The sequence below is a fragment of the Seriola lalandi genome, unplaced genomic scaffold, assembly GCF_002814215.2.
Source record: "Seriola lalandi dorsalis isolate HSWRI2012SDOR001 ecotype SW California unplaced genomic scaffold, Sedor1 jcf7180002052955, whole genome shotgun sequence".
Taxonomy (NCBI): Eukaryota; Metazoa; Chordata; class Actinopteri; order Carangiformes; family Carangidae; genus Seriola; species Seriola lalandi.
In genome coordinates this window covers 157,501-179,523 of record NW_019523508.1, presented here as the reverse complement: position 1 = coordinate 179,523, position 22,023 = coordinate 157,501, and the positions used below count along the sequence as shown (strand labels likewise).

The 22,023-nt window shown below is 43.3% G+C and overlaps 2 protein-coding genes and 1 non-coding gene across 4 annotated transcripts in view; 2 read left to right on the top strand and 1 right to left on the bottom strand.

Annotated features, from left to right (window-relative positions):
* The first annotated feature begins 149 nt into the window (after nt 1–149).
* tex10 (testis expressed 10) lies at nt 150–9,996 on the top strand. Its single transcript, XM_023400786.2, has 16 exons — nt 150–479; nt 735–938; nt 1,064–1,251; nt 1,600–1,926; nt 2,020–2,232; nt 2,351–2,603; nt 2,687–2,799; nt 3,003–3,250; nt 3,343–3,478; nt 4,323–4,492; nt 5,615–5,792; nt 6,684–6,906; nt 8,468–8,548; nt 8,732–8,916; nt 9,075–9,285; nt 9,459–9,996. The coding sequence occupies exons 2-16, from the start codon at nt 756–758 to the stop codon at nt 9,579–9,581; spliced, it is 2,832 nt and encodes a 943-aa protein (XP_023256554.1). The 5' UTR covers nt 150–479; nt 735–755; the 3' UTR covers nt 9,582–9,996.
* A 9-nt stretch (nt 9,997–10,005) lies between these two features.
* The window catches only part of invs (inversin), a 22,446-nt gene continuing 10,428 nt past the window's right edge, over nt 10,006–22,023 (bottom strand). For both annotated transcript variants that reach the window (XM_023400784.2, XM_023400785.2), the window contains exons 6-19: nt 21,638–21,805; nt 21,304–21,484; nt 20,279–20,388; nt 19,718–19,889; nt 18,737–18,892; nt 16,826–16,947; nt 16,229–16,336; nt 16,020–16,126; nt 15,720–15,929; nt 14,702–14,913; nt 13,975–14,557; nt 13,243–13,385; nt 10,839–10,925; nt 10,006–10,753 (exon numbers count right to left, since the gene is read on the bottom strand). In XM_023400784.2, coding sequence (XP_023256552.1) covers nt 10,638–10,753; nt 10,839–10,925; nt 13,243–13,385; nt 13,975–14,557; nt 14,702–14,913; nt 15,720–15,929; nt 16,020–16,126; nt 16,229–16,336; nt 16,826–16,947; nt 18,737–18,892; nt 19,718–19,889; nt 20,279–20,388; nt 21,304–21,484; nt 21,638–21,805 — 2,475 coding nt within the window. In that variant the 3' untranslated portion in view covers nt 10,006–10,637. The remainder of the gene's footprint in view (nt 10,754–10,838; nt 10,926–13,242; nt 13,386–13,974; nt 14,558–14,701; nt 14,914–15,719; nt 15,930–16,019; nt 16,127–16,228; nt 16,337–16,825; nt 16,948–18,736; nt 18,893–19,717; nt 19,890–20,278; nt 20,389–21,303; nt 21,485–21,637; nt 21,806–22,023) is intronic.
* trnat-ugu (transfer RNA threonine (anticodon UGU)) lies at nt 11,129–11,201 on the top strand. The gene has a single exon. It is a non-coding gene; the product is annotated as a tRNA-Thr (tRNA).

Here is a 22,023-nt window from a genome sequence, read left to right as displayed (position 1 = left end):
TTAAACGGTGTACTGTCGGGCTTTAGAAAGGAATGATAATGATGCTTTTCTTAAGGCACTTGTGCGGACAACTATAAGGTGCGTTCGTTTTATACGCCAGAGTTCACAACACTTTGCTAAACTAAACTGGCCAAGTTGTTGATATTTCCCAGGACACCTGGGGGGAAACCTTTATATTTCATTCGGTTTGGTTTCAAGTTGGCGTTTTTTTTTATTTATTTTATTTTAGTTTTTTTGGTTTCTATGGAGCTCAAGTCATAAAGGTTTTACAACCCCGCCGCCGTTGTGCTCTGCACACCCGAGCGACGAGATCTCGGCTTTGCAAACATGTACACACACTGTTAGAGGACCCACTGCACCAACACGAGATTGTATACAGAATATTTTCTTTTAATATTTATTGGTATTTATTAGCAGGGTGGGTCTAGGGTCTAGCTCCACACACCGCTGATTATTTGATGCCAGGGCTTTTTATTGTGGTAAGTAAAAGAGCTTTCATCCATGATGCTGAACTAATGTACGAGATAGTTAGCTACAAGCTAGCTAACTAGCTTCCCTTATATGACTATTCAGAGCAAAAATATAGCAGTGTGTTTAGTTTGTCATGCAAAATGCATGTTTTAATGCTTCAGCAGCCCAGCACTACTGTCCAAACATATGGCAGCGGTCAGTATGTTTTTAACTGAGATGAAAACTCTTCTGTCATTATCTCACCTTCGTGTCTGGTAAAACAGACAGCAGTGTAGACAGCAGAGATGAAGGCCAAGAAGAAGAAGAGACAGGATGACTTTCAGAAGGTCAAGTTAAAGGTGGGGAAGAAGAAGCCCAAAGCTGATAATGCCACCAACACTAATTTCCGCTCAAAGGGAATCCATCTATCTGAACAGCTGAAGAGAGACACAAGTGGCCCAACCACACACAGACAGCTTGGAATCAATGTGAGCCACTTATCTCTTTCCTCTCTCTGTTTCACTTTGTCCTACAAACATACCTCTCTGAAAGTTGTTTCTTTTTTAACTCTACAATTTGTGTTCTTTCTTTCCCTTTCCCTGCACTTCACCAGGACCTCCTGTCTCAGCTCCACCATTACAATGCCAATGTGAAACATAGTGCCTTGTTGGGTTTGAAAGAGTTGCTGTCCCTTAATCCATCTCTGTTAGAGCAGCATCTCTCTCGGCTGCTCTCTGAAGTTGCAGCTGTTTTCACAGACAAGGATGGCAACGTTCGTGTGGCAGCTACACGTGTGCTCAGGTTAGAGAAACAACAGCGATGCAGCAATATAACAAACATTAGAACACATCTCACCTCTGAATTTTCCTGACTGCATCTATTTTGATTGTGACGCAATCGCAGATAGATGCACACAGACAGACACACATATATTATAAACACCAATTTAAAAACAACAAAGTACTTAAAATTGCTTCTGGGGTAGTTCCTGCCACAGTAGGTGTCTCCAGGATCATATTATGCCATGATGATGCACACACTGAGACACACAAGATGAAAACAATACCAGCCAAATGCTGTCGCAGCTGGTAATAACACTCAGCTTTTGTTTATTATCTCATATAACACTTTGTCTAAAATTGCTTCCAGGTTCATTGCACAGTCTGTGCCTGCAGAACGAGTGGCCCCATTTTTCCCTCTCCTCAGTGCCCACCTGTCTTGTGCCATGACCCACATTGAGACAGGCATCCAGGAGGATGCAATGAAGGACCTTGATGTGTTGCTGGAACACTACCCTGCCCTGCTAGCAGCGCGGCCTGCAGTACTCCTCACTAACTTCCTAGAGTTGATCTCTCACAGACAAAGCAGTGGAGGAGCCAAGAAGTCCCAGGATGCCAAGGGGCGGACCTGGGCATTGTCAGTCAGTCTTAACAGGGCTGTGACTAGCCAGCAGTGGCGGCTATCTGTGCTCCTCAGGTACGGAAGCCACATGCACACAGATTCCCAAAAAAAAAAATCTAAAATCATAATTGTGGCTGCCAACCTTGTGGTTTGTTCCACTTGTTTCAGGCTTGGGCGCTTTCTTCAGGCAGTAGTTGAGGAAAGACCAGTCGAGGAAGGTGACATGTCTGTCGCCACTGAGGGAGTGTTTGGTTCCAGTGGAGAGGGACGGCTTTCACCTCTGTTTCTCAACTGGGAAGAGCTCACCTACAGTAAGGTTGGAGTTAAGGTGTATGAGCATTCTGGGGCCAAACCAACTCCACGTTCCACTTTTAGGCTCAGGTATGATACCACAAACTACTGTCACCATCCCGAAATGAAAATCTCAACCAGAATTTATATGAAAATAAGTATTAACTAATAACTAATTATAATTTTCTTTTATCATCTCACTGTGTAGACCTGAGGTGGATCCTGGGGCTACAGTGGGTGAGAGTCTGGACTCAGCTGAGGCTGTTCAGAGCTTTGCAGCTACACTGGTACCTCTTCTGCTGGAAGTTTGGGTCGAGGCCAGCGCTAGTGACTGTTCCTGGAACAGCACTGAGGGCGCTCACCTGCTCACCCCAGATGCTATGTCAGTAATGTTCCAGGTGTTGTCTATTCTGCAGCTGCTGAGAAAACTGGCACCACAGCAGGAGCACCAGGATTCACTGGTGAGATGAGGAATGCACACATATCAAACAGTGTTTTTTGGACAAGAAAGGGTTTGCTAAAAGTGTGCTTTGTGTTTGTGTAGGATGCATGGTTCCGTAAAGAATACCTGGGAGATTTCAAGCAGCACTTCATGAAAAACTTTCCCTATGGTGCTCAGGACATACCCAAACATAAAAGAAAGGTGGATCTCAAAAGGTAAGGAATATCAGTTTTAATGTAAAGCAGATATTCATCCTCCTTCTGTTGATACATATATGTATCGTTATGTTTATGATGTGAGATGTGGTAAAAAATAATTAGAAAGTTGTGGTAAGATATTCCTGATTTGTGATCATTAACTATTGTATATGAAGATCTAAACTAGCTGTGATTATCTCGTGTTACTGTCCTCTCTTTAGGAGTAAACAAACTGCAGCTGTTCCAGGTTTGACTGTGGAGCCTCTGGCACTCAACATCACACTTTGCCAGGTCATGGTGTCCCTCAGCCAGAGGCAGGGACTCATCCGAGAGGCAGATGGAGACTGGCTGGCGCTACTGAGGACGTTTGTCCGAGACACTCTGAGCAGCGGAGTGAAACTGAGCTACAGGCAGCTCCACATGCTGCTTGGGACTGTGTGGAAGATGGTGCTCACACAGAGGAGCAAAAGTAAGCACGCACAGTGTACTTGTACTTGAAGAAATATTTAATGTTCAGTCATTTTTTATATTAAATCAATGTGTGTGAATGTATTTGTGCAGCAGTGACAGAGGACCTGTTGGCAGCAGTGTACATCTACTATAAGCAGAAGCACCTGACTCTACAGACACGATCTCTGCTGCTGTCTTTCTACAGCAAGCTCTACCTGCAGGAGCAAGGTCATACACACATAGCCAGGTAACCTCAGTCACTGTTTTTCAGCACGTGGAATCTTTAAACTGAAGATTTACAGTTCTTGTATACATCTAAATGATGGTTAATGGTAAATGGACTTGCACTTATATAGCACTTTTCTAGTCTTAATGACCACTCAAAGCCCTTTACAATGCTTGCCACATTCACCCACACATTCATACATCACACTCATACACTGATGGAACAGTCATCAGGGGTGGATCGAACCACCGACCTTCTAATTAGTGGACAACCCGCTCTACCTCCTGAGCCACAGCTGCCCTGATCTAGCCATAATCACAACAGTAGCCTCATATTATATAATTTTGAATATTAAATGAGATTTGTATGTACTAAAAGTAGGAGAAAACGTAATACCCTTGCACAGTAGTTTAATAGCACAGCCGGACCACTTGGCACAAGCTCAGTTTTCACTACAGGATTTAAGAATCATTTGAGACAGAAATAGTACCAGCTGAATCAGTGAATATTTAGAAGATAACAAAACAAACCTTGTTCACAGTTGTTAATACTAGCCATTTGTGATATAAAATACAGCATGATTCTGCAGCTGCACTGCTTGTTCATCACATAGAATTCATCTAGAAACTAATTTGGGTGGGTTGTTTGTGATAAATTTGACATTTTCAGAACACCCACCATGCTTTTTCCTGTTGAAAAATTCTAAGTACAGAACAATGAGAGAGCTTGTTGTTGTTCATTCAGCCAAGAGCAGGAAGGATTTATGATGACCATGTGTTGTACTGTCAACATGAAATGACGTCTTACTCGAGCTAATTTATCTGCAACACTTCTGTATATCATCCCTCCCTCTGTCTCCCTGAAGGAGTAAGGTGCTGTGTCGGTGGTTGGCTTCTCTTCCCGTGCAGTTGTCCCAGCTTGGCCACCGTAACCCTGCACTCTCTGCGCGACTTATCCTGTCCATCCAGGCTGCTGCTTCTCGGGGAAACAAGGATCTGCTCAACAGTCTGCAGACACAAGCCTGCAAGCTCTATGGTACGCACACTCAATTAGACAGAACGAAAAAGAAATCGATCATAGAGGTTTGGGCAACAACATCTGTTGATGCGACATCACCTCGACATCATCATATCTGTCACAGCCATCCTTGAAAATCAAATTACTACCAATTCAGACAGGACAGAGAACTGCCATTGCACATATCTTTGTAGTTTGAAACCTGTCTTGCCTCTGACCACACCTCAGTCAGCAGTGGTCCATCAGGTTTCAGCTGGTTAATACCTGATTTGCAAACCCTGATTATTGCTATAGTCTGAGGTGGAGCGTGTTTCCAAATTTCAACCCACAGAGAGCAGTGCTGCAGCGATTTTCTGCTCTGTGTTTACTTGCTTTTTTTCTGGCTCATCAAACGCAATTACTGCTCAGTTCCAGCTTCTAATTTTGGAACATTTAATTCAATGAAGATACAGTAAGAGCAAGCTTTCTACTTAGGTGTTCACTATCTCCAGCATTGAATGAAATAAAAATAAATGTATTCAAATTTTTGAAAGGCACACAATCCTTTTCATGAATGCAGATACAATATGGCCTGATTACGAAAGGAAAAAATCTTTAACACAAGGTACACTCTAGTTTCCCTAGGAGGCGATATAACTCCATGTTTCGCAGCCCAGACAACATTGCGAAATTTAACTGCAACCAGAAGTGGAAAGCAGTAATAAGAAAGTGCTTGAAGCCTGTCCATATCCACTGCTCACAGGATGGTCAGATAGTTAGGCTGGTGTGTGACAGAGGGGGCCAGGAGAGGAGGGAGGAGAGAGGAGGAGGGGATGTCAGTGTTCTGATAGAAACTGCCGCAGAGCCAGCAATTCACCATCACAAGACTCCTTTTGTCTGAGGGCTTCTGACATCAGCATGTGCGTCAGAGACAGACAGAACACCACACACACGCACATTATCTGAGCCCTCACTGTAGTTGGCATGTCTGTCTGTCTTTCTCTTTTTTACTAGTCCGACATTGTCTGGTTTTCGTGGTATCACTGTAATTTTCTTGATAGAGCTTTATGTTATTTCCCCAGAGGCTGTAGTGCATGTGCTGCCTAATATGTGTAATAACATCTGAAGATTACATCTGTGTTCGTGTGTGTCTGTGTGAAGATCCACAGGAAGGAGTTGTGGTGCTGTTACCAGCAGAGTCCCAGCAGCGAATGGTACAGTTACTCTACTTCCTACCCAAGATGTCCCAGTCTCTTCTGGCCAACCTGAGCTGCTGCTGCACTGCTGGACGAATCTCTGCTGGACTCGCTGCCTCTCTGATTCGTATTGTACATCTCAGGTGAGCTTGGAAGCCCCCAATAGACCTAAAGAGAGCACATGAACTCAATTTATTGCCATGTGTGTAAGAAGACATTCCTGTTAAACAGCAGATGAAGGCCCCTACTTTTGGAATCACAAAGTTAAACCTGTCAGGCAATGGTGTTGGACACACAGAAAGCACTCCAGACAGCTACCATCAGATGGCAGTGTTGCGCTTTCACAGAGGAATCCCTGACATTTTATCTGGCTTCTTCCCTGTCTGTTGACAGGTGCTGGTGTGGATGTCTTTTATATTTGATATTCAACTTAGAGGTGACAATAAAAGCGTTTTTTTTTGTTCTATTAGTCACCCCCAGACTACCTTTCTACTGTTATAGTGTGTGTGTGGTTACGTGCATTTGTGTGTCTGACCTTTTGCCTGTGTCAGTGGGGCAGTGTTATATATGTAATTTTAGTGGAGGGAGTGCTGAGTTCATAGTGGATTGGATGTGTGTGTAATGGGTATGATACAAAGAGCTCTTTAGGAGGGTGGAATGCAGCGTCGTCATGGAGTATTGAGAAGACTGTCTCCATGTGCCTCCTGGGCTTCACAATACACACTGTTATTCACACATATTTCCCACTGTTACAGATCTATCCTCCCCTCAGGACAAGGAAGAATTTTTCACAACTGTGTTTCTGTGCATTTTTACACACAATATTATGCTCTCAGAAAACGCAGCATCACGATTTATCCTAAGAAATGTGATAAGGAATATATAAGAAAAAGTATATTATTTGAAAAATAAAGTGGTGTGTCCAAAAGTTGCATGAATTACAAGTTGTAAAACCATCAGAAAGATGTGACTTTTCAGCTTTGTGTTAAACGCACATTTTGCATCAATAATTGTATAACGTATATGTTCTCCAGGTCATCTCTGAGTGGCTGGTCAGTTGGGAGCCAGGAAGTGGCTCTGCAGGACGTGGACTACATCAGCTTCCTGTTCTCCACCCTGACGGGCTTCTCGTCCGACAAGCTCGCCTCCCTGCAGGAGGCCGGCGACGAGAGTGCCCTGCCTTCCTCCCCTCTCTCACCCCTCAGTCTCTACCCCACCCCGCTGGAACAGTTCACACACCACTGGGACATTGTTGAGGTGCGTTCTCTGCACAGTCTTTCCTACAATTACGCCAAACTCACATACAGTGTAACTTTTTTACGAAACTACTGCCACTAAGCAACACTTGGACACAACATTAAAAATGAGTCTAGAAGGGACGGAGACTAGGAGGTGAGGAAGAAAAGACATTGTTTTGAAAATTAAAAAGTGTTGATATTCTGGACACAGCCGTGGTCTTTCAGTCCCCCCTGGTCTCTCTCTGTCTCTCATGTAGAGCTCAGAGGGTGGAAGCTTTATCGTGGCACTCCGGCTGAGAGGGGAACCTTTATCGCGTTGCGCAGGTTGGAGATGCGTGGTTATCGGGCATAGCGGATATGCACAAATGCTAATGAGAGCCCATGGCATGATGGGAGTGTGACATTTCTGCACAGAAATTACCGTTAACGTAACTATGCCCTAGGGCAAGTGTGTGTGAGTGTGTGAGCAAGTGGGGGGCTTATAATCACTAATTCAACTCCTCAATTAAGGCCTCAGATCCTGCCTCTCTCATCTCCCTGTCTGAGTCAATCACAGGCAAGTGGCGGGAAGGAGGAGGGAGGGCACATGTGGTGGCGAGGGGGGTGGCGGCATTAAGGGACGGACTGTGTCAACTCTGGTTCAACTAATGAGACTGTTGGATTGTTTTTAATGACGGGGAGAATGCCAACAGGTGCACAGTCCCGACACACACCGGCTCGCACTCAGTTCTGCACTGCAGCACACACACACCTCAATTTGATAAAAGCTAATGAGAAATTTGATTTGGATTTGAAGTTAATGAGGAAAAGCTGAGCCTTATTTTTCACTTTTAAAAAGTTGGTGGCGTGGTAGCTTCTTAGGCCTGAAACCAATCTTGTCTCCATCCCAGCAAAAAAAAGAAAAGAAAATTTAAGATGTTGTTAATGACTCATGTCATTGGTAAAGGCATGATGAGCCGGGAAGCCTTAACTTAATCCAGACAGGAATGCAGAAATACTCTAATGCTCTGTTCATGTACAGCAGGAATGTGGTTTTTCTGATAAATGCAGCTTAAAGCGGTTTTAGACGGAAGTTTTTCCTTAATTTGCTCCTTAATCTTCTCTTCATAATATCATTTGGGCGGTTTCTTTTCACTGCCTGCTTTGTTTTCCTTTAAAACGCTCTTGGAAATGGGAAACGGGGTCTTGGACAATGTATCAGTTATATAAACATTATCCGCAGCAGTGTGACAGAAACCTAAACTTAGTTATGGGCTTACATGCTGTTGTATACAGTAAAACAGAATACAATTTAAACTATATTTTAAACTGTATTTGCATACAAATATTCTCCCATGCAAACCTTTTATAGTCCACCGCAAAGGGTTAAAAGAAAGAAAAAAGAAAAAATCAGACTAGGAAACCGATCTTATTTACCAGTTGTCATGTTGCATTGCTAAGATAAAAATTTCACCTTTTTATTTGAAAGCAGTATAGCAGTTAAGGATTCCTAAACACAGGGAATCTATAATATTTGAATTAATATTTCAGTAAGGGAAAAAGCTATTTTTGGTTAAATAATGTGCCTGTTTCATTCACAGGAGGTGTGCCACTGTCTGGAAACTCTGGGTTCCAAGTCTCAGTGCTTTGACATCTTGCAAAATGGCATTTGCAAATATCTGGTGAGAAACTGTTTTCATTGATTGGTAATCATTTAGTGCCATTTCCTATGCTTTATTCCTTCAACTGCTTTTCTGCCCTCAGTGGAAAAAAAACAAGCATCCTGAATATGCTGTGTGTGTGTGTGTGTGTGTGTGTGTGTGTGTGTGTGTGTGTGTGTGTGTGTGTGTGTGTGTGTGTCTCAGACCAAGTTAGGAGTGGTTCCTGACAGTATGGCGGCCGGCCTGCTGAGAGCGGTGTCCAGATTATTGGACCTGTCCGTCCTGCCCATTGAACCTGTGCTGCGCTTCTTGTCTCAGTCCTGCCTCAGCCTGCTGGCTCTGCTCATCACCCTGCAGCAGGAAGCACCTGCCGAAACCAACCATAAAAGGTGTGTGTTGAATGGCTGCAACCGTTTGCTGATGTGTTTGAAAAAGATCTCTTGTTGATATAAAATCTTGATCTTAATAGCAGCAATGTGCCATTGTGATAAAAGTCATGAAGATTTACAATAATTTGGGTTAAAACATCTTTGTCGCTCATTTGCAGGGAGGCGATTTGGGGTGCTTGTGTGTTAGCATTGAGCACCGTTCCTCGCCTGCTGCGGATGGTTCTGCAGTTATTGCGTGTTGGGGATCTGAGTGAGGACGAGCTGCCACAGCTCGGGCAGATCCTGTCAATGCTGCTGCAGCACGCGCCACTCCACAACCAGCTGCTGGCCAATGCTGCTCTGCTGCAGGAGATCATACAACAGCTCACGGTAAACACAGCAAAAACATGTAACTGATAGCTGCATTTTAAGGCTTTTGTAATATGTCATGTCTGTGTTAATCTCTCATGATTTCTTTGTGTGTGTGTGTGTGTGTGTGTGTGTGTGTGTGTGTGTGTGTGTGTGTGTGTGTGTGTGTGTGTGTGTGTGTGTGTGTGTTTCAGAGGTACTCCCGAGCTGCAACCAGGGAGCAGTGGCTGACGGATTTACTCTACTGTTACAGCCTCACTGTGGCTCATGGCTCCTCTGCTCACCGTGGAAACCTGGGCCTTCGAGACATGTACTGACCGATGCACCCACCAGACAAGTACCTGGTGTGTTCCTCAGTTCACCCTCTGAAACATCTTACAGTCACATTGTCAAACGAAACACTCACAGCTCTCAGCACTGACGAATACATCAGACGATCCTTTCAGACACATAAAATGGAAACATTTTTTTTTATTGTGAGTGACAATGAAAAGTCCACATAGTTTATTTAAGAACTTTGGCTGTTTTTCCTGTCTTAAGCTGCCTCTATATTGCTTCATTCTTACCCTGTTAATTGACATTTTGCCTCTTCTGAGCACTGTTGTTATTATTGTTGCAGAACATTGCCCAGTTGTTTTTGGGGTACCTGGAGACTTTTGATTAAAAAAAAAACAAAACTAAAAGAAAAAAAAAAAACAGAATAAAGGCAAAATAAAGTTAAATCAAAGTGCACTGCCCCTGTTTCAATTTTATTTTTTATTTCTTATGATGCAATTAAAAAGCAACAAACACTGAGGTATATTTCTAAAATTACACAACGTGGATTATTTTTGTGCAAATGCATAAGTAAATAAGAACTGCATAGTTCAGAAATACACCTTTCTCTTGAGAGGGAAAGCACTTAAAGACCATACCGATGTGTAGCAAGTAACTTGTGTGTGTGTGTGTGTGTGTGTGTGTGTGTGTGTGTGTGTACGTGTGTGTGTGTGTGTACGTGTGTGTGTGTACGTGTACGCATGTGTGGCTGCAGGTGGGCTATCTGTATGACTGGCTGTTGATAGACTGCCTCATTCTCCACAGCAGGAGGAAAGGTTATCTCAGTGTGTGTGCGAGAGCGATGGAGAACGAGAGAGATGGAGTGTGTATGTGTTCCTTCCACAATGGATGAAAGGTTATCTTTTACACACACCATTTCTGTAGACTTAACCCCACCCTGTGAGGTCATGGCTCTGATGTCATATGGCTTAATTTTAGAAAGCTTGGCACATTGAGTGAACAATGTGTATCGTAATTCTATAGAGGTAAGGCTGCCAGCCAGCTGAGAAAACATCAAAGCGCATGAGGTGTGTGTGTGAATGTGTGTGTGTGAAGCTTCAATGTTTTCCCCGTCCTCTAGTCCCCTGTCCAGCACTATGTGGTCTCAGGTGGTAAGAGAACTGCTTGGCTTGATCCATCGCATCCGTCAGGTGTACACAATCTATACCGCTCACTGTAAAATAAGCACACAAAATTACCTTTTTAGAGTCTTTTATTTGATTTAAAGTGTGTGTTTGTGTATGTGAACACACACTTACACTGGCTCTGAGTGCGTAGTGGCATCTCCAGGAGCAGCTGAGACTGAGAGCCCCGAAGTGAACGCCCTCGTCTGGCCATAGAGTTGCCTAAAGGACAGTAAAGAAAAATGTTTGGAAGACATCTCCATTAAGTTACAGCATTTGAACAGTTCCTGAATTCAACTAGTTCGTGTTGCATAACAAAGCTCAGGACACTCCTGTAACTAGTCAATCTAGTCAGGTCATACACACCCATGCTTGTTGAAGGTGTTGTCTTTATATGATCACCTGATGATAGCATGTATAACAAAGGCCCTATAGCTCAGTGGTTAGAGCACTGGTCTTGTAAACCAGGGGTCGCGTGTTCAAATCTCGCTGGGGCCTAAAACTATTGTTTTACTGTATCTTTAGTGATCACAGACAAACTAACCCTAACCCTACATGAATAAAACACTGCCAATGTTATTAAGGGACTGATTTATCACTGATTTATGATGCTTGCAGGTATTCTACTAGAGGTACTTGATCAGATTTAATACTGTTTCACATAGAGTTCAACCTGTTTTCATTAATTGTTTTATTCTGCGGCAATACAATAGAATAATCCTCCAACAAGTTTGAAGTTGATCATGTCACAGAGCTTAAAAATGATCTTGGTAACTTGGTGCTTGTTTTATGTTATTGAGAGAGCTTGGAACATGTAAACTTCACCACTTAAATTTGTGTGTACAGTCTAAGTGATTGTCTAGTATTCAAGTTTACGGTGGAAATAAATAATTTGGCTTCATTGTATTTTTACAACAAATATTTGCACTAATTGACATATCAATTGATCTTGCACACAGCCATTCTTTGACAAAATTTTGTTATCTGTGATGCAAAAATAAATTTCTCTCTCTCATGTGTGTTACTACAAATAGATGAAGCAATATTAAAGATATATTTAGAATAAAATAATTAAAAGGCAATCTAACAATGCTTTATGATGATGAAGCAAGCGGTGTGATCCGGTGGAGTTGTGTATCAAATCTCTGTCTACTTCTCCGAAAAAATGAGGGTGCAAATAAGAGCGTGTGTGTGTGTGTGTGTGTGTGTGTGTGTGTGTGTGTGTGTGTGTGTGTGTGTGTGTGTCCTGCAGATAGCTCGACGCAGTCGTTTGACATTCCCCCTGACAGCTCTGAACTTTTCACAGTGCCAGGACTGTCAGAGAGAGAGAAGGAGAGAAAGAGGGAGGTGAGGTGAGAAGGGGGAGGGGAAAACCACGTCAGAAGGTTGGGACGGAGGGACGTTTTTTTTTTTTTTGGGGGGGGGGGGTGTCTAGTGGTCTATCTGTCCATCTGTGGGCTGAGATGGCGTGTGTGCTTATATGTTTTGGCGCAGCAAGGTTTCTGTCCGTCCTGCCATCATCACCTGGTGATGTGTGATGAAGGTCAGGCCTGTCTGTGGGGCAAAAGCCTACCAGAGGTTCCACACAGGCAACCAGGCTGCCTCTGTCCTGGTATTTGGATTGAAGCATCATCCAGACATTTACACTAGTTCCTGTTCCCGGAATTAGTCACTTACAGCGTCCTCTACACTGGTATGACAACCATCCTGACTTCCAGCTTTTATCCCACAAGATCTCAGTCTGTTTGGGGTTTTCATGCAATTCAAGAGCCATGGTTTTGATAAGGACAGAAACTGCTGTTGCTGAGTGTGTGATGCTAAGAGTTTCACTGAACACCCTAGTAGCCTAGGGGTTTAACAAGCCCACCATGAACAGCAAGGTCCCTGGTTCAAATCCAGCAAGAGACCTTTGATGCATGTCATTCTGCATCTTTGTTTATCCTCATTTCTGTCACTGGTCCACTATCAAATCTCAAAATGTTGAAAATCTCTATGCTTAAATCTCTAATAAAGGCACAAAAATACCACCAAAAAAGCGATTCCTCATAGTTCTTTGACGTTAGCACCTGTGAGCAAGTTTGTGCTCCGATTCCCTTTTTACTTCAACTGAAGCCCACTGGAACTGAAATCATTATTCTAGCAGTGTCCCATAACCCACATTAGTACAATATTACACTAAATTGCAGCATTGCTCTCAGTTACTGTTAACAGTTGTGCTGAAGTAATATTAGTGCAATGGTTCAGGAGGGGTGGGTTTTTTGGAAAGGGGGCTCTGTGCGCTGGGGAAAAGGTATGTGCATGTGATGATACATGTGATGTTTTGTGTGTTATTTTGTTTTAGTGTCTAAGGTTGTTTTTCCTTTTGCTCCAACTTCCTGTTTTCTGGTTTGTTGAACATACCGTACATATATATATATATGTACGTGTATATATATATATATATATATGTACGTGTATATATATATATGTGTATGTATGTATGTATATATATGTATGTATGTATATGTCCATCATAAATATGGTATGCAAATTATCTCACCATAGATACTTTGAAGCACAGAGCTCTTACTCATAGCCAGTTTAGCAGGTGGAGCTCTGATATCCATCTTCTTCCTGTTTTGGGCATAGCTCAACTCCACCTCTTCGCAGACCTTCACCTCTCTCCGTGTTCGTGTGTGGAACCTGCCGACAAATATCCATGCAAGCGCACACACATGCACGCTGTTCAATAAAAAACATCTCAGACAGCGTTCAAAGGTCCAAAAGCTGGCAAATCCTCACACTAGTACTCACTAAGCATAAACAAAGTAAACAGAGTTTATTCAAGGCAGTTAATAGGCAGCACATACAGAATATAATTGTGAAGCTGAATGGAAACAGAGGGCCTCCTGTGGTGTACTGGCAGCGTCTAAGAGAAACACAGAGTGTGTAAGAAGGGGAGAAAAGCAAAGAGAGGCTGCTGGTAGCTATTAGAGCAGCACGGCTGAACTTTTAGCCTCTTGTTAAACCAGTATGAAAGCTCTAGATTATAGCCCGTCTGTCCCCTGCATCCCTGTCTCACCCATCTCCCACGCTCTCCCCCCCACTGCTCAAGTGTTGATGGCATCCAGACCGAAGATGAGGCGGTGTTAGAGAAAGATGAGAACCAGTTGGCATGTATGAGGGTGAGGGCACATGTGGGCACCACATGGCAATCTTCCACAGCCACAGAAGCTTCAGCTACTGAGCACCCCTCCAGGTACGAACATAAAATGCAAACACATAAACTCACCTTCGCCAGGCTCGCTGGATGATACGTGCAGCCTCGTTCCTCCTCCTCCGCTGCTCTTTGTCGTGTCCCCTGTGTGTGCGTGTTGAGATCGGTACATGTGCACCAGTCTTTCTTGAGGGGCTTTTGTGGTCTAAAGATGAACTACTTCTTAATGAGGGAGTGTGAGTTTGGTCTTTGGTGGCAGCCCTCTCTGAAGTCTGCTCCTTGTGGTTTCTGTGCTTTTGTTGAGAGGTGTGGGCATCAGTTTTGCCGGGGGCAGCCTGCATACTCGTGTGAGTGTCTCTCTTTTTTATAGACATGCATTCTTTGGAAGTTGCCTCAGTTTGGTCCATAGAGGAGACACTGGTAGAAGGAATGCTTGTGATTGAGGAAGGTCGTTCCCTGACTTTGGGCATGGAGGGGGGTCTGGGTTTGAGGCTGGGTGGCTGGCTGCAGCTGGCAGGAGAGAGAAGTTCCTTCAGCCTGGTGGTCTGGGGAGCACCGGGCACTGTGTCACCGGTAATGTGAGTGTGGTGTCTCGAAGCCTGAGGAACCTCCTGTAGATCAGCTGCTTTACTTCTTCTGGAGGATCTGCTCTTGTGGGCTGGTGGGGTGGATTTAAGAGGCATATTAATAAACAGATTAATAAAAAATCCTCAAATCTCTGTAATCTCTAATGCTGAAACAATATCATAAGTATCAAAACATTATTCACAATTCAAACTACATTTTGCTTCTGCATTTGTACCTTTGTGTCTCTCCTCTTTGCTCTTTGCGCGTTCAGCTTTGGATGATTTCTTTGTTTCCACCACATTGTCATTCATGGATAAGTCCTCCATCGTGCTGACAAGGGAGAGCTTTTCCTGCTCTGCTCTCATCAAAGAGACCTTCCGTTTCTCTGCAGCGGACACTGAAACCTGTTGCACGGCTTCTCTTCTCCGTTGCTCTTCTTCTCGTTTCCTAAACACAAAGAAGCGTGAGACCTAATCGTGGCATATAGCTGTGTGTGAAATGCACCACATCCACAGCCAAAATTGTAGTTTTTTTTAAATGTGTCTATTTTTTAATTCTTTTTAAAAATTTGATTGCTATAGCGACACTGTTGGGCATATTTAGTTTAATGCACATCATCATCGTGGCAACCTTTGGGTACTTGTCAAGACAATTTTTGAGTTTGGAGCAATAAAAAGTTTATCCATTTTGGTCACAACTCGGTTTTCTATTGGGGGGGGAAAAATGATTAGAAGGCAAGATGTGGTAGAATATTTTTAGTGCTTTGCAAAAAAAAGATCTCACAAGATTTACGACTCAATAAAACTGCCTGTTTAAAATACCAAGAAGAAAAAGTGGAAGTCAATGTGCCCTCTTAAAACAAATTTACTTCTCAAAAGCATCGTGTAAGACAATAAAGGTGAGACTGGTGAGCAAATGACAAAAGGAGAACAAGCTAAAAGGGAAAGACAGGGGGAAGACATATGTGTGTGCAGGGATGACAGAAAGAAAGATAGATATGGAGCGAGTGTGACTGTTTCTGGAGAGGTGGGAGAAGGAAGACAGAGACAGATAATGAAGAAAGAAACAGGAATTAGATGTGAACACAATGCATGTAATGGTAAAATGCAAATGGTGTTGTCACAAAGAGAGGGATACAAGAATACAAGCATCTTCAAAGCACAGAAACAATCACCGAGGCTTCAGTCTGTGTATGTCTTTGTTTATGTAAATATGTTTATGTGTGTGTGTGTGTGTGTGTACTTGTCACTCACTTGGCTGCATCCTTGCGCAGCTGCTCGTGCCTCATGAGGAGCTGCTTTCTCTCCCTGAATGCCTTGCGGACGGTGTAGCCTTTGTAGACAGCCTGGATGGAGGCAGCAGCGATATCCTGGATGGCTGCTATGGACAGAGCGCCGTGCTCCAGCATGAACTGAGTCACCTCACTGTGCCCCCCCAGCAGAGCGTAGTCCAGAGGGGTGTACCTGCTCAACACAAACACCAGTGTCATTCGTGGATCTGTTTTCCCACTTCCGCTTCACCTCTGCCGCCTTTGTGAGTGGCTCGGCCCTCACCTCTCCTCAGTGTGCTCCATGTGATTAGGAAAGGCGTTGTAGCCCAGCAGCAGTTTCACAGCATCCAGGTAGCCATTGTTACATGACCAGTGGAGAGCAGTCCGCCCCTGTGCACCCATAAAGAAAAGCATCCAGTCACACTGCAACTGTGTCCAAAAGCAATAGACAGAAATGTTGTTTCATTTGTGGACATATGAAAAGGTCCTCACCTCCTTGTCCTGTATGTTTGAATCAGCATTATTCTCCATGAGAACAGCCATGCAGGTGATGTAGCCACCATAAGCAGCACATTGCAGAGGTGTCCGTCCTGCCTGGTCCTGGTGCGGCAGGAATAAAATTTATTAAACAGTCAAGTCCAGAACAATTCAAAGTAGCACAGGATTTATGAGGTCGATCCTGATTTTAGACTCAATGCTATTATAGTTGCAATTAATGGTGGACCAATCTACAGTTCTGGATAGAAAGCTCTCCACAGTTTAGCCAAAGCTAACCAGCTGTGTATCATAGCAAATGTGAGTGTATATTTTAAAAAAATATATATGTAGTTATATTTTTGCCATTCTTTGCTAGTGTATACAGATGGATGCTGAGAACAGATCGCTTCTGACTAAAGTGATTTGAAATGACTTCTCTGGTTTATTACAACAGGCCGCTGTTGTATCATGTTAGGGAGATCTTCTAGTGCGTTAAACGATGATTGTGGATGGAAAGCTAGAGCTGCACAGCCCAGAGAAACGTAGGGACTGTTCACAAAAGAAGAGTTTCTGTTGCTCTGCAGGTGAATAATTGAGTATGCGCATGCATACCTGCACATTAGGACTAATCCCATTCTCCATCAGTATCTGGCAGACCTCAGCATTTCCTCCCAGGGCAGCCCAGTGCAGTGCAGTGTGACCATCCACGTCTACCAGGTCCACATGTGCAGAACCTTCATTCAGAACATTTACATTTCAGTTGAGGCATTTAACTGATGTATGTAAAGACTTCAACACTCAAATCATTTTTATTTCCTTTATCATGGACAACAATATTGAATACTCAGAACACAGTGTCACTGAAAATGAGGGTGTATTATTATTGCGATGCTTGCACATACAGTGGCAAGAAAAAGTATGTGAACCTTTTGGAATTTCATGGTAAAACAGAGTAAATTGTCATAAAATGTGATTTGATATTCATCTAAGTCAAGGGTATTGACAAATATAATGTGTCTTAAATAAGACCACAAAAAAAATGTTGATTATATTTTATTGAGAATAACCAAAAAATCCTCATAGTGCTTGTGGAAAAAGTATGTGAACCCTTGAATTAATGACCTCAAAAAGCTAATTGGTGTCAGGTTTTAGCAGAGTCTCGTTAAGACAATGAGTTTGGGGGTGTGGACTAAAGCTAATTTGACTGATAAAAACCTCTCAAACTTTTGGAGTTTGTTTTGCAAAAGAAGAACACATTTATGTGAGCCATGCCTCGCCAAACAGAGCTTTCAGAGGATCTACGATCAAGAATTGTTGATTTACATAAAGCTGGCAAGGGTTACAAAGTGATTTCAAAGACTTTAGAAATTCACCAGTCTACAGTTAGGCAAACAATCTACAAATGGAGACACTTTGGGACTGTTGCTACTCTACCAAGAAGTGGACGACCAGTCAAAATGACACCAAGAGCACAACGAAGACTCATCAATGAGGTAAAGAAACAACCCCGAATGACAGCCAAAGATTTGAAGGCATCATTGGAACTGGCTAACATCTCTGTTCATGAGTCTACAATGCGTAAAACATTGAACAAGCAGGGTATCTACGACAGGACACCACGAAGGAAGCCACTGCTTACTAAAAAGAACATTGCTGTAGCCTGAAGTTTGCAAAAGAGCACATTGACACTCCACAGCGGTATTGGCAAAATGTTTTGTGGACTGATGAAACTAAGACTGAACTATTTGGGAAAAAAACACCCAGCACTACATCTGGAGTAGAAAGGGCACGGCACATCGTCATGAAAACATCATCCCAACCGTAAAGTATGGTGGAGGAAACCTCATGATCTGGGCCTGCTTTGCTGCATCAGGGCCTGGCCAGCTTGCAATCATTGAGGGGAAGATGAATTCCCAACTTTATCAGAGAATTCTTCAGGATAATCTGAGACTGTCTGTACATCAGCTGAAACTCTCTAGAAAGTGGGTGATGCAACAGGACAACGACCCAAAACACCGGAGCAAGTCCACAACAGAATGGTTCCAGAAAAACAAAATCCGCCTTTTGGAGTGGCCAAGTCAGAGCCCAGACCTCAACCCAATAGAAATGCTATGGATTGACTTGAAGAGAGCCATACACATGAGATGTCCAAAGAATATGGCAGAGCTTAAGCAGTTCTGCCAGGAAGAATGGGCAAAAATTCCTCCTCAACGATGTGCAGTTCTGATCCAGAGCTACAGGAAGTGCCTGGTTGAGGTTATTGCTGCTAAGGGGGGGTCAACCAGTTATTAATTCTAAGGGTTCACTTACTTTTTCCACTGCCATTTTGAATGTTGAATGAGTGTTTTCAATAAAGACATGAAAGATCTGATTTTTTCTTGTATTATTATTTTAGACACATATTTGTCAATACCCTTGACTTAGATGAAGATCAGATTTTATGACAAATTTATTCCGAAAACCATGACATTCCAAAAGGTTCACATAATTTTTCTTGCCACTGTATGTACCAATTACACCCACCTTTGATGAGTGTGAGTATGACATCCCTGTGTCCCATCTCGCAAGCTCGAAACAGCGGCGTGTGTTTCATCACGTCCAGAGAGTCGACCATTGCTCTCTTCTCCAACAGCAGCTTCACTGTGCTCACATGGCCTGACAGGGAAGCTGCATGGAGTGCTATGTGAACATACACACACAAACACACTTCAAATATACCCTGAGATAAGAAGATATGGTCCTGAACCTATCTAGACGACAAAAAACCCTCAGGATCATTGCTCCTCCCTCATCTGCCTCCCCTCCGTTCATTCACCCCCTCGACTGCAGGTTCTCTCCGGCTGTAGCTAAAGTCTGGTCAATGGAGGGTTAAACAGACAGAGAAATATAATGAGGAGCAATACACTTAAGCCTCCTCATGGCTACTGCCCCAGCCCCCTCCAGTCCCCAGACAGTACAGACTAGAGTCAAGTGCATGGAAGTGATCTGGGCACCAGTCAGCTCCACTGCCCTTCACACCGTCTCATTAGCATGACACAACCATTGCATGTTATGCATGCATAAACAATGACCGCCTGGCTGAGCAGAGGGGCTATCGCCATGGAGATTATACGTCCAAACAGCCCCGGGGGGTCAGAGTGTGTCTGCATGAGTGTGTGTTTGTCAGAGTACAGTCCTGGCAGTGGTGGGAGTCTATTCAGCGAGCTCACACTAATTTTGCTGACAGTATCACTTCCCTCTCTCCCTTACTCTCGCAGTCTCTCTAGCACCTTGGAGGGAATCCCCTGTGACATCAGCATCATCATGCCTAGCCTAAAATGAGAGGGAAGGCCATGCTCTGAGAAGACAAACAGAGCAAGGGTAAAGGTGCATGTGCATGTGTGTGTGTGTGTGTACAGTAACATGACCACGCTGGTTTATGTCACCAGGCCCTGGAAAAAGACAGGTCAGGTCAAAGCAGTTTAGAGGAGCCTCACTTCCCCCTCTTGTTTCTCTGGTGCTCACCGGTGCCTCCGTACTTGTCAGCCATGTTGATGTCAATGTGAGGGGTGAGGGTCAGCATGGTGCGGATGACATCATCACTGCCCTTCCCAGCGGCCCACATGAAGGCCGTCCGCCCCTCCAGATCAGGTTCATCTTTCACCGAGGGGTGGGACAGAAACACACCAACTGTCTCCTACTCGCAGACAGACAATTACATTTAGTTTAGTTTATCTAACTGGACATTATGAGAAGGGAGACACTCAATCACACACATCAAGGATAAGAATTATTTCCATTGTGGTCATTGATGTGAAAATAATAATTATGTGTCATTCCACTCCAATAAAATAGATTATCATAGATTATCATCACTAAAATCACCTAAGCCAAACTGCAAAGAACTGTATACAAAGTAAGAGAGAAGAAAAATCAACTTGCTTTTCTAAATTTCCCATAAGCTATAATTTGACCTTTTTAAAATCATTAGAAGTTTAGAACCTTAACATATCTTGCTTTTGCGACCCTACATCAGGGTTGTCAGGAGGACGCAGAAAAAACTCAATGAGACATTGTGTGACTCACAGCATTGTTGCTCTGAGCTCCATAGTGCAGAGGTGTCGCTCCTTGGCTGTCTGAGGGAATAGTTCCTGATGTGTTTCTCTCCAGCAGTAGGTGGACGATTTTGGCATGGCCTGAAAAACACATGTTTACATTACTGGGGTCAGAGATAATGACAAAGACATAAGTAAATAAGGGGCATTTGCTCAGCTATACAGTCCTACACAGGCACCTATAGTTAACTTTACAAAGAAGAGAAGAAACTCTACATCATGTCAACATAAGTCAACAGTCACTATTTGCTATGCAATTATTAACTATTTGTCTTTCTGAGGTGCTATTAAATGGGTTTTAAGATCAATAAACCCAAAGAAATAAGACTTTTTGCTTTTTGAATTAAATGCTAACATCACCATGCTAACATGGATACATAGATAGATAGATAGATAGATACTTTATCTTATTAACATATTCATAATGACAATATCAATATATGCTGATGCTAAGCAGGTATGGTATCAGTTTAGCATTTTAGCATGCCAACATCTGCAAATTACTATTTACTAATTACTATTATTACCACTATACACAAAGTACAGCTGACACTGATGGGATTGTCTTTAGTTTTCCAATATTTGGTCATAAGCCAAAGTGTTGGACAAATTTAACTTTTCAGAAAACTTTAGCAGGTGGCACCAGAAGAAAAGTTAGGAGACCAGGCCACCAGAGTCATTAGGAGTCCTCCTCTGGGTACAATGAATGTCTTTATAAAATTGCATGGCAATTCACCTAATAGTTGTTGAGATATTTCAGTTGGGATCAAAGTGCTGGACCCAAAGACCAACACTATTATATCATGTGGGTAATAACTAATAACTAATAACATTTTTGGCTTTGATTCAACTCACCAGTGTAAAAATTCCTAAAATTTTAATTTTGTTTTTGGGGAAAGGGGACATAAATTGCATATAGTTTGAAATCTTTCATCTCAGAAATACAGCTGTCATTCCGGCTGCGGCAGGTCACACTCAGTATGTGTGCTCACTCACCGAGCAGAGCAGCCCAGTGCAGCGGTGTCCTGAAGAGGTTATCATAAGCTGTTACATTACAGCCCTCGTAAGATGTCAGCACCTCCACCACTGCCTCGTTACCGTCAGCAACAGCAAAGTGCAGGGGCGTCCGTCCCTCATAGTCCTGCCAGTTCAGCAGGGACTCAGTGGGAGCTGCCTCCTTCACACATGAACACACACACACAAGACAACCGCAGAAAATAAAAAAAGACATGCAGACTGACAGGTGAGGATGGAGGATGATGACAAATTCAGTTGTATGCATGCATGTGTGTGTGTGTGTGTGTGTGTGTGTGTGCACAGTGGTATGTACCAGTATACAGCGGACAGTCTGTGTGGCGCTGGGCTCCTGACTGTGTGCGGCCCAGTGCAGGGGGATCTTGCCCTCGCTGTCTGGGATGCCGATGTTGGAATCATGCTTGATCAGGAGGCGGACGTGTTCTGGTCGGTTATAAAACGCTGACCAGTGTAGAGCAGTTTGCTATAAAAAGAGAGATAAATGAATAGGGACAGATGGAGATGATGAATGGAGTTACAAACAGAGGGGCTGTTGTAACACAAGGTTTTGATTTACGTTCACAAAATTACTCCACTACGACATGCCCGGGAAATATTTGGGCAACGTGCTTCACAAAGCTCATACTGAGCTATTCTGAGATTTGCTGCTGAAACCACTGTCATCTGACATGATGATGCATA

What these genes read in the sequence shown, in the direction of transcription:
- tex10 (XM_023400786.2), top strand. Translation starts at nt 756, where the DNA reads ATGAAGGCCAAGAAGAAGAAGAGACAGGATGACTTTCAGAAGGTCAAG. An exon ending in CGGCTATCTGTGCTCCTCAG is followed by an intron (nt 1,927 to 2,019) that starts GTACGGAAGCCA and finishes CACTTGTTTCAG; the next exon opens with GCTTGGGCGCTTTCTTCAGG. An exon ending in ACCACTGGGACATTGTTGAG is followed by an intron (nt 6,907 to 8,467) that starts GTGCGTTCTCTG and finishes TTTCATTCACAG; the next exon opens with GAGGTGTGCCACTGTCTGGA.